Below are 13,575 nucleotides of genomic sequence, written 5' to 3'. Positions count from 1 at the left end.
CCATCTGATAAGCAATGATGACTCGACCTGACAATTATGACGAACAAAGGGACAGTCAACTGTCAGAACCATAGCAGCCTAAGATTGTTCATGTGGAAGTGTCACAATGTGTGCATCCCTACCTACACAAACACCACCAATGCAGTGTCATCAAAAGACACACTTCCATGCAGCAAAAATGAATACCCACTTGCAAAATACTACATGAGAACAGTGCCATGTTACCCAACCCCTCCTCGGCACGGCCACACAACACACCATGGCATGTCATGCAATGTGAGAGCAAACAAATTAATCCCCACAACATGCCCCAGTGTCACCAACTACAGTGTCCCTAATGGAAACTGGCCACACATGAAATGCTCACAGTAATGCAGGACCAACAACACACATTACCAAATACCAAGAATACCAATCACCTACACAACCTCCAACCTACCATAAACATGACAGTACAGACTTAAAAAATTGGTAGCCTCACTACCTGATAATGCCAGCACTTCGAACACTTCCAAGTATACAGTGTTAGCGCCACGCAAGAGTGTAGGTGCACTGCTTACAACATGGACTCCAGTCCCAAAGTAGACTGCCTTGTGAAGACATGAGAAATGGACCTGCAAATTAGGAGGATGAGATGGATTCAGAGGCACATATCAATACACCATGCAGTGTACAATACAACAACAATATGCACTAGGAATGTATGCACAGTATTGACTACAGACTGCCCACACATCAAATGAGAGTCCAACGTCACCGTGTACGTCAATGTCACTTGGGCACACCCTTTGCAAGCCCATGGAAACGGGAAGCAGGGAGGGGTGTGTGTCACACAAACCCAAGCATCTGACCCAAATTCAGGACAAGCCTGCATGTGCCCAGCCACAATACAACGTATGCCCACGGGAGCCACACATGGCAACACACTGTTCAAAAAATCAAAAATTCAAAAATAAAAAAAAAACAAAATAAAAAAATAATAAATGGCCATTAATGGGCCCGGGGGGGTGGGGGAGGCCACCCAGGAGGTCCGAGGACAGGGTGCACACCAAAACCCACCTGTGTGGATCTTGCGAAAAAAAAAACACCTCCATGGGCTCATGGCCTGCACGGCTACCCTATTGTGAGAGAATCACTGCTGTCGCTCTCCCCAGACTCTGCAGCTGCCTCAGGAGGTGGTGGCCCTATGGGAGGCAGCCCACGCAAAGCCCTAGTCTGGTCCTCCATGGCAGCAAGCATGCAGGTCTGGAAGGTCTGGTTCTGGAGGATAATCGTGCGGAGGTCCCCATGCAATAACTCACGGCATGACCTCCTCACAAGTTGCCTGCATCTCAGCTGAGAGCGTACGTGTGAGACGCTCCAGCTGCTGTTCTGTCCTTGTGTTTGTTGAAGCCTCAAGCTCAACAAGAGTCGTCCTGAGGTGACGGAGTTCCACCCTCAGGGCTTCCCTGTGGCCCTGGGACTCTATGGAAATGGCTTCCCGCAGAGTCGCCAGTGCCGCCCCCCTGTCCCTGTCAGACGCCAACATGTCCTCCCTGTGTGATTGGCAGATGGAGTCTGTCGCCTGCTGTAGTCGCTCCATCAGTCTTTCTGGGGGGACAATGGAAGTGGCCACCCTATCCATGGCCTGAGCCATCATCTCTGATGATGCTGCCTGTTGGGTTGCCATACCGTATATGGATTGCTCCCATGTGGTATTGCCAGGTGGCGTACGGCCACCACCTCGGCGGGCACCACACCTGTCTGGGGCAAGGCGAACTGCGCCTTGCTGTGCCGGCACTGCCTGAGGCTGCAGGACTGTATTCCCCCTCTGATCTGCTGGCCCAGGAACAGCATCAGATGTTGCGGAGTGTGACCCTGCATCCGTAACCACCAAAGGCGTACCTGCCAACACTGACATCCCCATTGAGGGTTCTACCCCTGGTGCAGGTGGGTCGGACAGAACAGAATCCCTCCCAGGAACACTCACCTGCGACGGCACATAGGTCTCATCATCCGAATCGACACCTGAATACAGCTCGGGGGAGGTGCACCCAGAGACACCCCTTGAGAGCACGATCTGCAGCAGTTGTGGGTTCTCACCCACCACCACACCACGTCCCTCACTGGTGGTCGGTCGGCCCTGAGACCCCTCCTGGGTCTGCACCATCTCCACAACCCCAGTAGTATCAAGTGCGTCATCCCCTGCAAAGACATGAAAGAAAAGAAATGGAAATAGGCATTAGCACTACGGCACACAATTAGGGCTGAGAAGCTACAGAACCAGTACTTGATTGACACATGTCCCACATGACTAAAACCCTCCCATGCATGCACCGTCACTGCGTATGAAGGGGAGGCAAATGGCACACATTGATGACACCAAGATGGAAGATCAACACATTTGCTGCATGCTGCCTAGCAGTGGCATCACACATTAGCCTGTGATTGGCAGGTAAAATACACATGCCATCACACAGATGGCATGTACCCTAGCCATAAAGTGAAGAGGGAGAGGAGGGCACCACTTGTTCATTCAGTCTAGTTTGCTCATGAAATTGCTTTTTTAATTGCAATAGTTCAAATGTTTAACCTGGAGCTGCCAGTCCAAAATGGTCCTATAGCACAGGGGTATGTCTAAACAAATGATATCCAGGAAACAGTCAGTCCACTTTACCATAGCCATGTCAGACATGTGACAATAGGACTGAGAAATGCCTAGTAAAAGTGGTGGAAATCAAACAATCTGCCTGAATAAACAGAGAAAAATAAGCAACAATGTTGTGTCAAGATGACACTTCAAGGGCAACAGGCGTGGTGTTGGGCTAGATGTCTACTGTTGGCAGAAGGGATACTGCTATACCCAAATGCTGGTGCGCAGAATGTATTGGATGAGGCACATGGGTGACCCAAACCACTCAGGCACACACACACCCTCACCTGGCACCCATACAGAAGCCCTCACACACACACCATGCACATGGATGACACACACATGCATGTGCACTCACCGGACAATGCCTCGTAATCTGCCAGTTCTCCCACGCCTTGGATCTGTTCCTCCGTGACGTAGGTCCCAGCAACATGCTCATGTGGAGTGAGTTCTATGTCCTCTGCTGGAGACCCACCACCAGTCACTAGAGTAGCGGCATGACTTGAGGCCAGCTTATTATTTGCCCTGCGCTTCAGGTCATTCCAGCGCTTGTAGCATTCAGTAGCTGTGCGCCTCACGATTCCAAGGGCACTTATGATGTCCGCGATGGTCTGCCAGTGTGCCAGACGTTGTGCAGGTGTGGTCTTGGATCCTGCAATAATCACCATTTCACGGTCATGTGCGGACACATACTCTACAAGTGCATTCAGTTCGGCCTCATTGAAGCTGGGCTTCCTTGACGGGCCGGACTGTGTAGCCGTGTCTGGGGCATCAGCCTCTACTGGACGAGCACTCTTCCTCTTCCGCTTGGAAGGTGGTGGGGATCCTGAGTGTCCTACGCCGCTCTGGACACTAGGGGCAGGAGCCCCGGTGGACTCTGTACTAGGAATGTGGAATTGCACACTCAGCATGGGAGTTGGTGCAGGCATTAGCTCAAGTGTGATGGTGTCAGGGGGAATGTCATCAGGATGGACTAGGACCGACGCTGTCCTGGCTGGGTGTGTGAGAGGTGGGGTGGATGGAGCCGCAGCTGCCCCTGCAGCCTCCCCACCCTGCCTACTTGGGCAGCAGATGACCTAGCTGCCCCTGATCCACGTGGCCTGATGACACCAACGTGCATCAGCGCACGTGGCCTAGACCTGCTGACCTGGAAGTCAGCCATGGAGTCACCCTGTGCCAGGTCTGGTGCCACAGTGGGCTGGTCCAACAAGGGCTGAGCATGGATGGTGTCAGCCACGTTTCCCTCAACCAGGGGGGGGGCATGGGTGTCCCTGACTGGTCCTCCACACATGGGGGGCTAGGGGCACCCTGCAAGTCACGGCCACGTCCCCTACCGGATCCACCACGGCCACCACTTGGGGCTCGGCCACCTTTGCCACCCATACGGCTTGGTCGCCTCCCAACCATGGCACTGATGTTATTGTGTGTATGGGAGTCGCTGTGATCTATTGTCCTGGGCAATTGGGGGTCCAAAGGGGTTGGGTACCAGATGGTAATCGTACCCTAGTGCTCTAGCAAGGCTGTATGTCACCCCTGGGGAAAGATGACGGGTCACACAATGCACAGGCACCCCAAAAAAGGGAAGTAAGGTGCACGCAACCCCTCCTAGACCACGTGTGTGGAAAAATAAACCTGCACTACGCTGTGGCACCCAGAAACACAAGAATGAACGTATGCGTACGCACCCTAGAATGACCTCTGAAGGGGTACGCGACACACGGGGCAAGCACAGATGTTAAATACGTGCGCGACTCACCGTCTGCCAGGAAAAAAAGCGTGAAAAAGAAGCGTGTGCGCGTTGGCAACACCCCCGCCAAAAGAAGAATTGTACGCTGTCTGAGGAGACAGGACAACAGTAGAAGTGAACGCTGTTTGAGGAAACGGGCCCAGGAAAAAGAGGAAAAGAGAAAAACCTGTCAGAGGTAACAGGGAGTACGAACTTGAAACGCCGTGAAGTAAATCGCGTGTGAACCGACAAGAAGTACAGATTCCACCCACTCGCTCTCCACGAAAAGCACGTACAAGGAAATGGTGTTCTACACGTACCTTTTATACACACGTCACAGACGCGCATACGCGCTGAGGCCATTTCCACCAATTACACGCTTTGACACTCGGACGTGTATTTTTTTTTTTACACACGCCATTCTCAACGGCCATGCGCGTGACGTCATAGACGCGCCTGGGGGCCTTTGGGCCAATGAATTAATGTACGTGTGCTGACGTGCTTACGCACTAAGGGCCTTTCCAAATCACTCCGTATCAAGCTGGCCACGCGTAAGCACACGGAAGACCACGCTCCTGCCCAGAAGGCCGAATTACTGCCCCTCAGAGCCCCGAGCACGCTCCCACCTGCCACCTGCTGCTGCCTGACTGCCTGCTGCCCACGTGTCCTGCCATTTGCTGCCTGCACATCAGCCAGGGGTGCTGTTGCTGTGACCACCCCTGCTGGAACTGAAGACTCCCGACTGGGATACCATCGCTCCACAGCCCAGCCCCAGGACCCAGTTGCCCACCCACTCCTGCCTCTGGGGTTGCCATGTCGGGCACTGCAACATCTGGCACCAGTGGCAACCCCCGGCCAGAGAGGCAGAGGGGCACCAGCTTCACTGCCACCGAAGTTGGTGTCCTGGTGGAGCATGTCCTGGGGCAGTATGATGCCCTCTTTGGAAGGTTGCGCGCTGACAAGGAAGGACGGACTCGGATCTGGACGGACATCGTGACTGCCATCAACGCGGAGGGGGTGGCAGTCCGACTATTCCATCATGTGAAGAAGTGCTCGGAGGACTTCAGGTCCAGGACCCTCAAGAAGGCCCGGCGCCTCCTGAAAGCAGCGGATGCTAAGGGGCGCCGGGGCCACTTGTCGGAAGATCAGATCAGGGTCCTGGAACGCATATCCCCAGCGCTCCACGTCCAGGTCCTTGAGAGGCAGACCCGTCTGGAGTCGAGCGGTAAGTGTACATGCATACTGATTGTAAGCTGTGCGTGTGGTGGTGTGGCAGGAGTGTGCAGGTTGCACATGTGGTATTATGTGGCCAAGTATGGGGGGGTACAGGGCCGTGAGGCTGACACATGCGAGGGCTCTCATGTGTGACACATGGATGGTGCTTGTGTGTGTAGGCTTGCATGGCAAAGGATGTGGAAGAATGATTGGCAGGTATGACATGGATGCCGATCTGAACACTGAGACAGTTGGCGGAGGTGTACACATGCATGCAAGTGTGGTGGTGTGTGTGCATGTGTAGTGCACTCCCTGTGTCGCATGTGATGTCTGGCTCACCTTTGCCTGCTCATGCTGTTGTATGTGTATGGATGGTGCTGGCTGTTGCGATATGGCTGTGGTATAGCTCATGTGTGCTTGTTGAAATTACATGTGTGTTGGGGATTGTGATGCCATGTCTGAGGTTTGCCAATGCCACTCATGTACAACTGTCATGTGTTTGAGTCCATTATACAGTGCCCTGATGTCTGCGTTTTATTTCTCCCTGTCTGCAGCGTCAACTGATGAAGAGGGCGGAGAAGGTGCTGTGGAGCACAGCGGCAGGGGTCGCACCACCAGCCCCAGACGCAAGGCCCGGCTCCCCTCCCAGGTTGTGATCTCGTCGGGGAGCGAGGAGTCCGGTGCCGCGTCCGAGGCCGCAGCTGCTAATGGGAGGTCCAGGAGGCGGAGGTTGGAGTTGGACTCCTCGGCAGCAGAAGGGGCAGCTGGGACCCCACAGGGCCCAACGGAGGAAGATGTCATCCAGGTTGGTGGGGGGTTTGGTGGAGGAGGAGGCCGTGCAAGCAACAGAGGCGGGGTCTGGAGGTGGGGATTCCACTGGTGCTAGTGGTGCAGTGCAGGACCAGGGACAGGTGGCAGCACAGGCCGCCGCGGAGGTGCCTGTGTGCAATCCTGTCCCTGCTCCTGTCACTGCATCATCTTGCACCAGCAGGGATGCCTACCTCCAGACCCGTTCTCAGGGAGGGGATTGGCTTAAACCAACTGGCCTTCCTCTCCCAGCGGATGTGGCTATCCTGCAACAGGTTGAGCCTGTCCAGGGTGGGGTGGCGTTGCGTCAACGGGCCATGCGAGCTGACCTGCAGTCTTTCCATGCACGTCTTCTCGCATGGCTCGTTGACCGCGTTGACCCACTGGGATAGCTCACCATGGCCGGATTCCTCCGTCTCCTGGACCTTATCCGGCCCCCTCCTCAACGGAACCCCCTATGCCCCAGTCGTCCTCCATGCCATCTTCCCACACATGTATCACCTGGGTGCCCTGTGGAGCTGCCTCTGACCGTGCGGCCAGGCTGGTGGACAACAGATCCCTGCCACAGTCGGGAGTCGGACGTCCAGCAGTGGTGGCCAAATCAACAACTGCACCCCAGCTGGAGGAGGATGTGCAGGCACCATCGGACACGGCACATGGACAGCAGCAGCAGCAGCAGCAGGAGGCTGTAGGTGGGAGCCACAATGGCTCGGGGCCTTCGACATCGGAGGGGCAGGCATCGGCCGGAGGGCAGGAGGACCCAGGACGGTAAGTGTCTTCCGTGTGGCAGCAGTTGGGCCATGCCATAGATGCGGAGAGGCAGCGGGCAGAAGAGGCACGGCTCACGATGGTCAGGGCGGAGAACTCCATGCGGAGGGCCCTGAGGCTGGCCGAGTGCCTCGAGGCAATCCGCAGGGAGTTGGAGGAGAACATGTCGTCGTCCCTGCGGACCCTCTGGGGCCATGGAACAGGACCGCATCCGGGACATTGAGCAAGAGTTCGATGATGCCCTGGCCCGCAACATCCAGAAGTGAGCCGTTGGACTAGCCCGCTGCCATTGTATATAGTTAATTAGTGTTAGGTTTTATTTATTTATTTTTAATTTGTGGCGCTTGGACTATGCCCCACTTTTTTGTATATAGTCATTAGTTAGGTGGGTTTTATTGTAGGTTTCATTTACATCGTTAGGATCATGGACCCTGGATTTGCTCTTTGTACATAGTTTGACAGTGGATTTGTGGCCTTCATCTTTTATTATTTTTTCACCATGGAGCAATGGATTTTCACTTTACTTTCCCTTTGGATTTGCTTTGTTGGACGGTGACTTTGGACACAATTTCATTACGATTATTTTGGATTCCCATTTTTATTATTTTTGTGGACATGCTGCATTTTGATTTTTGTTGCCATTATTGTTTGTTTAGATTTCATTCACTTCATTTACACTATAATACATTCTTGTTTCTTACTTCAATGTGTGGACTTCTCTCATTGGTTTCATGCCTGCCACAATGTGGGTTTTCACAGTCATGTGTTGCCATTGTGTGGGTCTGACGGACTTGTACTCATACTGCTTATTTGTTATCTATCATGTAATGGGTATTTCAATTTTGAATGGATGTAAAGCTTGGTTGGGTGTTTGGACTGAGGTGGCGTGGGGTGTGATTTGGGTGGGCATAGGAGCCTGGGATCTGGATTGTGATGACGTGTTGGCTGGGGGACATGTGTGGGGGCCTGCTGGCAGGTGCCCTGCACTGCTGGGGGTTGGGGGTGCTGGGAGACATGAGTGGGGGCCTGGTGGAGGGTGCCCCACAGTGCTGGGGGGTGGGGGTGCAGGGGGACATGAGTGGGGGCCTGGTGGAGGGTGCCCCTGACTGGTGGGTGGTGGGGGTGCTGGGAGACATGAGTGGGGGCCTGGTGGAGGGTGCCCCACAGTGCTGGGGGGGGTGGGGGTGCAGGGGGACATGAGTGGGGGCCTGGTGGAGGGTGCCCCACAGTGCTGGGGGTGGGGGCGCAGGGGGACATGAGCGGGGGCCTGGTGGAGGGTGGGGGTGCTGGGAGACATGAGTGGGGGCCTGGTGGAGGGTGCCCCACAGTCCTGGGGGGTGGGGGTGCAGGGGGACATGAGTGGGGGCCTGGTGGAGGGTGCACCACAGTGCTGGGGGGTGGGGGTGCAGGGGGACATGAGTGGGGGCCTGGTGGAGGGTGCCCCTGACTGGTGGGGGGGTGGGGGTGCTGGGAGACATGAGTGTGGGTCTGGTGGAGGGTGCCCTGCACTGCTGGGGGGTGGGGGTGCTGGGAGACATGAGTTGGGCATGAGTGGGGGCCTGGTGGAGAGTGCACCACAGTGCTGGGGGGTGGGGGTGCAGGGGGACATGAGTGGGGGCCTGGTGGAGGGTGCCCCTGACTGGTGGGGGGTGGGGGTGCTGGGAGACGTGAGTGAGGGGCCTGGTGGAGGGTGCCCCTGACTGGTGGGGGGTAGGGGTGCTGGGAGACATGAGTGGGGGCCTGGTGGAGGGTGCCCTGCACTGCTGGGGGGTGGGGGTGCAGAGGGACATGAGTGGGGGCCTGGTGGAGGGTGCCCCTGACTGGTGGGGGTGCTGGGAGACATGAGTGGGGGCCTAGTGGAGGGTGCCCTGCACTGCTGGGGGTGGGGGCGCTGGGAGACATGAGTGGGGGCCTGGTGGGGGGTGCCCCACAGTGGTGGGGGGTGGGGGTGCAGGGGGACATGAGTGGGGGCCTGGTGGAGGGTGCACCACGGTGCTGGGGGGTGGGAGTGCAGGGGGACATGGGTGGAGGCCTGGTGGAGGGTGCCCCTGACTGGTGGGGGTGGGGGTGCAGGGGGACATGAGTGGGGGCCTGGTGGAGGGTGCCCTGCTATGCTGGGGGGTGGGGGTGCTGGGAGACATGAGTGGGGGCCTGGTGGAGGGTTCACTGCACTGCTGGAGGGTGGGGGTGCAGGGGGACATGAGTGGGGGCCTGGTGGAGGGTGCCCTGCACTGCTGGGGGGTGGGGGTGCTGGGAGACATGTGTGGGGGCCTGGTGGAGGGTGCACCACAGTGCTGGGGGGTGGGGGTGCAGGGGGACATGAGTGGGGGCCTGGTGGAGGGTGCCCGTGACCGGTGGGGGGTGGGGGTGCTGGGAGACATGAGTGGGGGCCTGGTGGAGGGTGCCCTGCACTGCTGGGGGATGCAGGGGGACATGAGTGGGGGCCTGGTGGAGGGTGCCCCTGACTGGTGGGGGGTGAGGGTGCTGGGAGACATGAGTGGGGGCCTGGTGGAGGGTGCCCTGCACTGCTGGGGGGTGGGGGTGCAGGGGGACATGAGTGGGGGCCTGGTGGAGGGTGCCCCTGACTGGTGGGTGGTGGGGGTGCTGGGGGACAGGAGTGGGGGCCTGGCGGAGGGTGCCCTGCACTGCTGGGGGGAGGGGGTTCAGGGGGATATGCTTTGGTGGGCAGTAGTGCAAGGTGACATGTGGGTTGGCTGGGGGGCATGGGCATGGTGGATGGGCTGCCTGCGGGACATGTGCAGGGTAGTTCCCTGTGGTGTGGGTCGCCTGCAGGGGCCGTGGAGGGTGTAGAGGGAACACCTGGGAGGACCCACACAGGCATTCACGTGCAGTGGTCCCCGCGCACCCCTGGAATACACGTACCCTGATGGAATCGCGTGTGATACTTCCCGCGCACCACTGAAATACACGTACCCTGCTGCTTTTGCGTGTGATACTTCCCGCGCACCCCTGGAATACACATACCCTGATGGAATCGCGTGTGATACTTCCCGCGCACCCCTGAAATGCACGTACCCTGCTGTTTTTGCGTGTGATACTTCCCGCGCACCCCTGGAATACATGTGCCCTGATGGAATCGCGTGTGTTACTTCCCGCGCACCCCTGATGTACACGTACCCAGGACAATCGCGTGTGAAACTTCCCGAGAACCACTGAAATACACGTTCCCCGCTTGGCGTTTGCTGTTTGGCAGCCCTGTGAACTGGTCCCGGGTTAGCGCAGCCCTTTGCGATGATTTGGGAATTTTGAAGGCTTTTCCTTGCGCGAGGGCGTTCTTGGGGGCGTAACTGGCGCTGCTGCAGGGTCTCTGCGCCACGGCTGGTTTTTGAGGCTAAAATCCATGAATACGCTGTGCGATGAAAAGGATTTTATCGCACGCGGCTGGTGCAGTGTATTGCACAGGGACACTGTGCGCCAGCAGCGTGCGCCACTTTTGTGCGAATTTCTCTGAATTACCCTGTTAGTCTCTCAAGTACAGTGATAAAACTAACTAATGATGACTCAATTCGCAGGTAGTGTAGATTTAATGCTATTTTGCACTAATGTATTCTTTTCCCATCTATCCATCCTTTCATTTTCCTTCTGTTTTCTCTCTCGCGCTCTTTCTGTCCTGCTCGCGGTTTGTATTTCTTTCTGTTTGGGCTACTGTCAATCTTTAAAAAGATCATTTATTTTCCATTGCCTTTTTTCATTCTCTGAAATGATTTGCTTTCCTGGCTTTATAATGTTTGCTTTGCTTATTTAATGGTCTATTTCTGTTTATTGATATTGCTTGTGCAAACACAATCTCCGCCTTTAATGGAATTAATTCAAATAGACCAACAAGTAAGTCAGTGTTTGATAGTAGGTCAAAGGTTTACCATTGTCAGTGGTACATGTACTGTCATTGTCGACTGTAAGGGACCTTTAACACTAGTTAATTATCCATGGCCGTTTGTGATTGATGGATTGTCCACAGTAGATAAACACAAAATCATGCAAATAGTAGGGTGATATAATGTCAGCAACCGGTTAGTGTCAACAGTAGGTTGGTAAGACTGTACAAGCAGGTTGGTGTTATGTGGTCTTCCCCTGCTTGTAAGTATACTGTGTTGTGGTTTCTTGAGCAGCACCCCTTCCTGATTTTCTTCTCTTCTTCTTAGGTGCCATTAACCTCCTCATCCCACTCTGATATGGCTGTGGGGGGGCTACCTTACCATCCACGGGCAGGGGCCTCCCTGAGCACTCTCTCATCACAGAAGCTGCCACCCCCTACAATCCTCAGCACAGTGCCCCAGCAGATGTTCAGCGACACAGGGGAGGGAAGCGGCGATGACCCCCTGGATGGCGATGATGACGACGACCTGGTCATTGACATTCCAGAATAACACTAACCCATTTAATTATCAACATTTGGGTGGTCTCTCTCATGCCGTCCCTACCTCTCTCTGTCAAGTGTCCTGAGTTACTCAATGCAGCATTTCAGTGTTTGTTTTGCCCAAAAACAATCCTGTCTTCTAATCAATTCCTGGAAAAGTAATGCAGCCTAAATATTTTGATTGTTTTCATGGCTAACGATGAATGCACTTTTTCTAATTGTTTTCCCAAAGCATTGAAAACTATTTCTCAACAGTATTGATGTCATGACGGGACATTTTGCTTTCAAATTTGATTACATTGCCCCAGTTGCACACAGAGTAATATGAAAGTAAACCTTAAGCCAGTTATTAAATTTGTATATTCACACGTAACTGATTACTTCTTTAGTCTATGTACAATGCATTATTTTGCACTCCTGTAACAGCTCAAATTTGAAACCATTGAAACAATTGTATTTTTATTTTGGAAAGCGCTAAGTCTCTCCCACAATTTCTTGCTCTTCCACAGAAGATACTTTCATAGGGCATCTCAGTTATGGAATCGTTTCAAGGTTCACATAATTTGAATAATCCCACCTAGCAGGCTGAAAGCCCGGCAACAATAGTCCTACTCTGTTAAATTATAAAATTGAAGATTGACTTTTTTTGCAAGTTTTTTATTGTTCTCTGATTGGTTTGCTGAGGCTGTGCCAGGGCTCTGTATGATTGTTCCAATTTGTTCCAATAGGCTGCAGACTTCCTTCAGTACAGTTATAAAATTACATCTTTCTGAGCTAATGGAAAATATGGTAAAAGATCATGGGTCAAGAGGACCACTATTGAAATTTTATCAGCTGTCTTCATCCTTTTTGCATAGGGCCCACCATGACGGAGATAGAAAATACCACATAAGCCACCTACATCTACTCAAGAAGCAGAGTTAGACCCTTAATGAGAGTGGTAGCGTAGCCAAGGGGGTTGGGTGCCATCACCTGCAGTAATAGGCCAGGTGGTGGTATGAGAAGGTTGCACTTGCTTCTCTTGCAGTGCCACAGGCAGGGGATTGTCACATGTAAAGCACTTTGTGCCCAGTTTTCTAAAGGGCCAGAGCAGAGTGCTGCAGAAAGTACTGTCAAAAACGTCAGCGGACCCTCTAATACAGGACCCATGTTTGCCAAAATGTCCGCTGTCCATTGATTTGCTCACACCCTTGGAAGAAACAGTACAGTGCCTACATCTACCATGGCAAGAGCAGTTAGAGTTGCGGCGGACATAGATGATAAGACATAGCACCTGGTGCAATGTATGTGACTTCTGTCAAAGCAATATGGTGAGCCAGGCGTTTACAGGCTTGTTCCACAGAATGAGGGAGATCTGCAGAATTGACTCACACATACCACAAACAGAAAAACACCTGTTGTCATGCCTGTGCCACTGGCGCACACATTGGCAACCATCATGGACTATTTTGAACTCATTTATATTCATAATACTCTTTGAACAACCCCTATTCACACTTTGGTCCTTAATTTTCATTTGCACGACTTTGGTACTTTATTTAATTCAGCTAACTACATGTACCATAATGCACCTTGCTTCAGTTATCAATTCCTGGCTATTCCCATTCATCAGTATTGGAACCACAATCCCCAGAAGCCCTAGCGATCAGTGCTGCTTCCACCTTCTCAGGACCAGAGAGGGAGGAGGCAGATTACCCTCAGGTGGGCTGCTCCAGGTGCTCCCTATTAGCGTGCCTCAGTACAAGGCAGGGCTGTATTTAAGCAGCTGCCTGCAGGAGCTCAGTCTCTTGCATTAAGAGTTCGCCCAGCACCTTTTTGCCTTGAGCCACAATTTGTATGCTGTTCCTGTTGCCGTATTGTCCTGTTTCTGATCCAGTGCCTCGTTGCCCTGCTCCTCTGGGCTCCTGCCTTGCAGCCTGCCACACTCTGTTGCCTTCATCCCTAGTCCTCTGGGCTCCCTGCCTTGCAATCTGCTACACTCCGCTGCCTTCAGCCCTAGTCCTCTGGGCTCCCTGTCTTCAGCCCTATTCCTCTGGGCTCCCTGCCTTG

At 54.0% G+C, this 13,575-nt stretch overlaps 1 protein-coding gene across 13 annotated transcripts in view; it reads left to right on the top strand.

The window, feature by feature from the left end:
- INO80E (INO80 complex subunit E) overlaps nucleotides 1–11,899 on the top strand; it is a 657,413-nt gene extending 645,514 nt beyond the window's left edge. For all 13 annotated transcript variants that reach the window (XM_069651976.1, XM_069651985.1, XM_069651983.1 and 10 more), the window contains one exon: nucleotides 11,312–11,899. In XM_069651976.1, coding sequence (XP_069508077.1) covers nucleotides 11,312–11,536 — 225 coding nt within the window. In that variant the 3' untranslated portion in view covers nucleotides 11,537–11,899. The remainder of the gene's footprint in view (nucleotides 1–11,311) is intronic.
- The last annotated feature ends 1,676 nt before the right edge of the window (nucleotides 11,900–13,575 follow it).

The sequence above is a fragment of the Ambystoma mexicanum genome, chromosome 3p, assembly GCF_040938575.1.
Source record: "Ambystoma mexicanum isolate Mex_15411 chromosome 3p, UKY_AmexF1_1, whole genome shotgun sequence".
Lineage (NCBI taxonomy): Eukaryota > Metazoa > Chordata > Amphibia > Caudata > Ambystomatidae > Ambystoma > Ambystoma mexicanum.
Note: the sequence above shows the minus strand (reverse complement) of the source record. Positions and strands in the feature narration are given on the sequence as shown.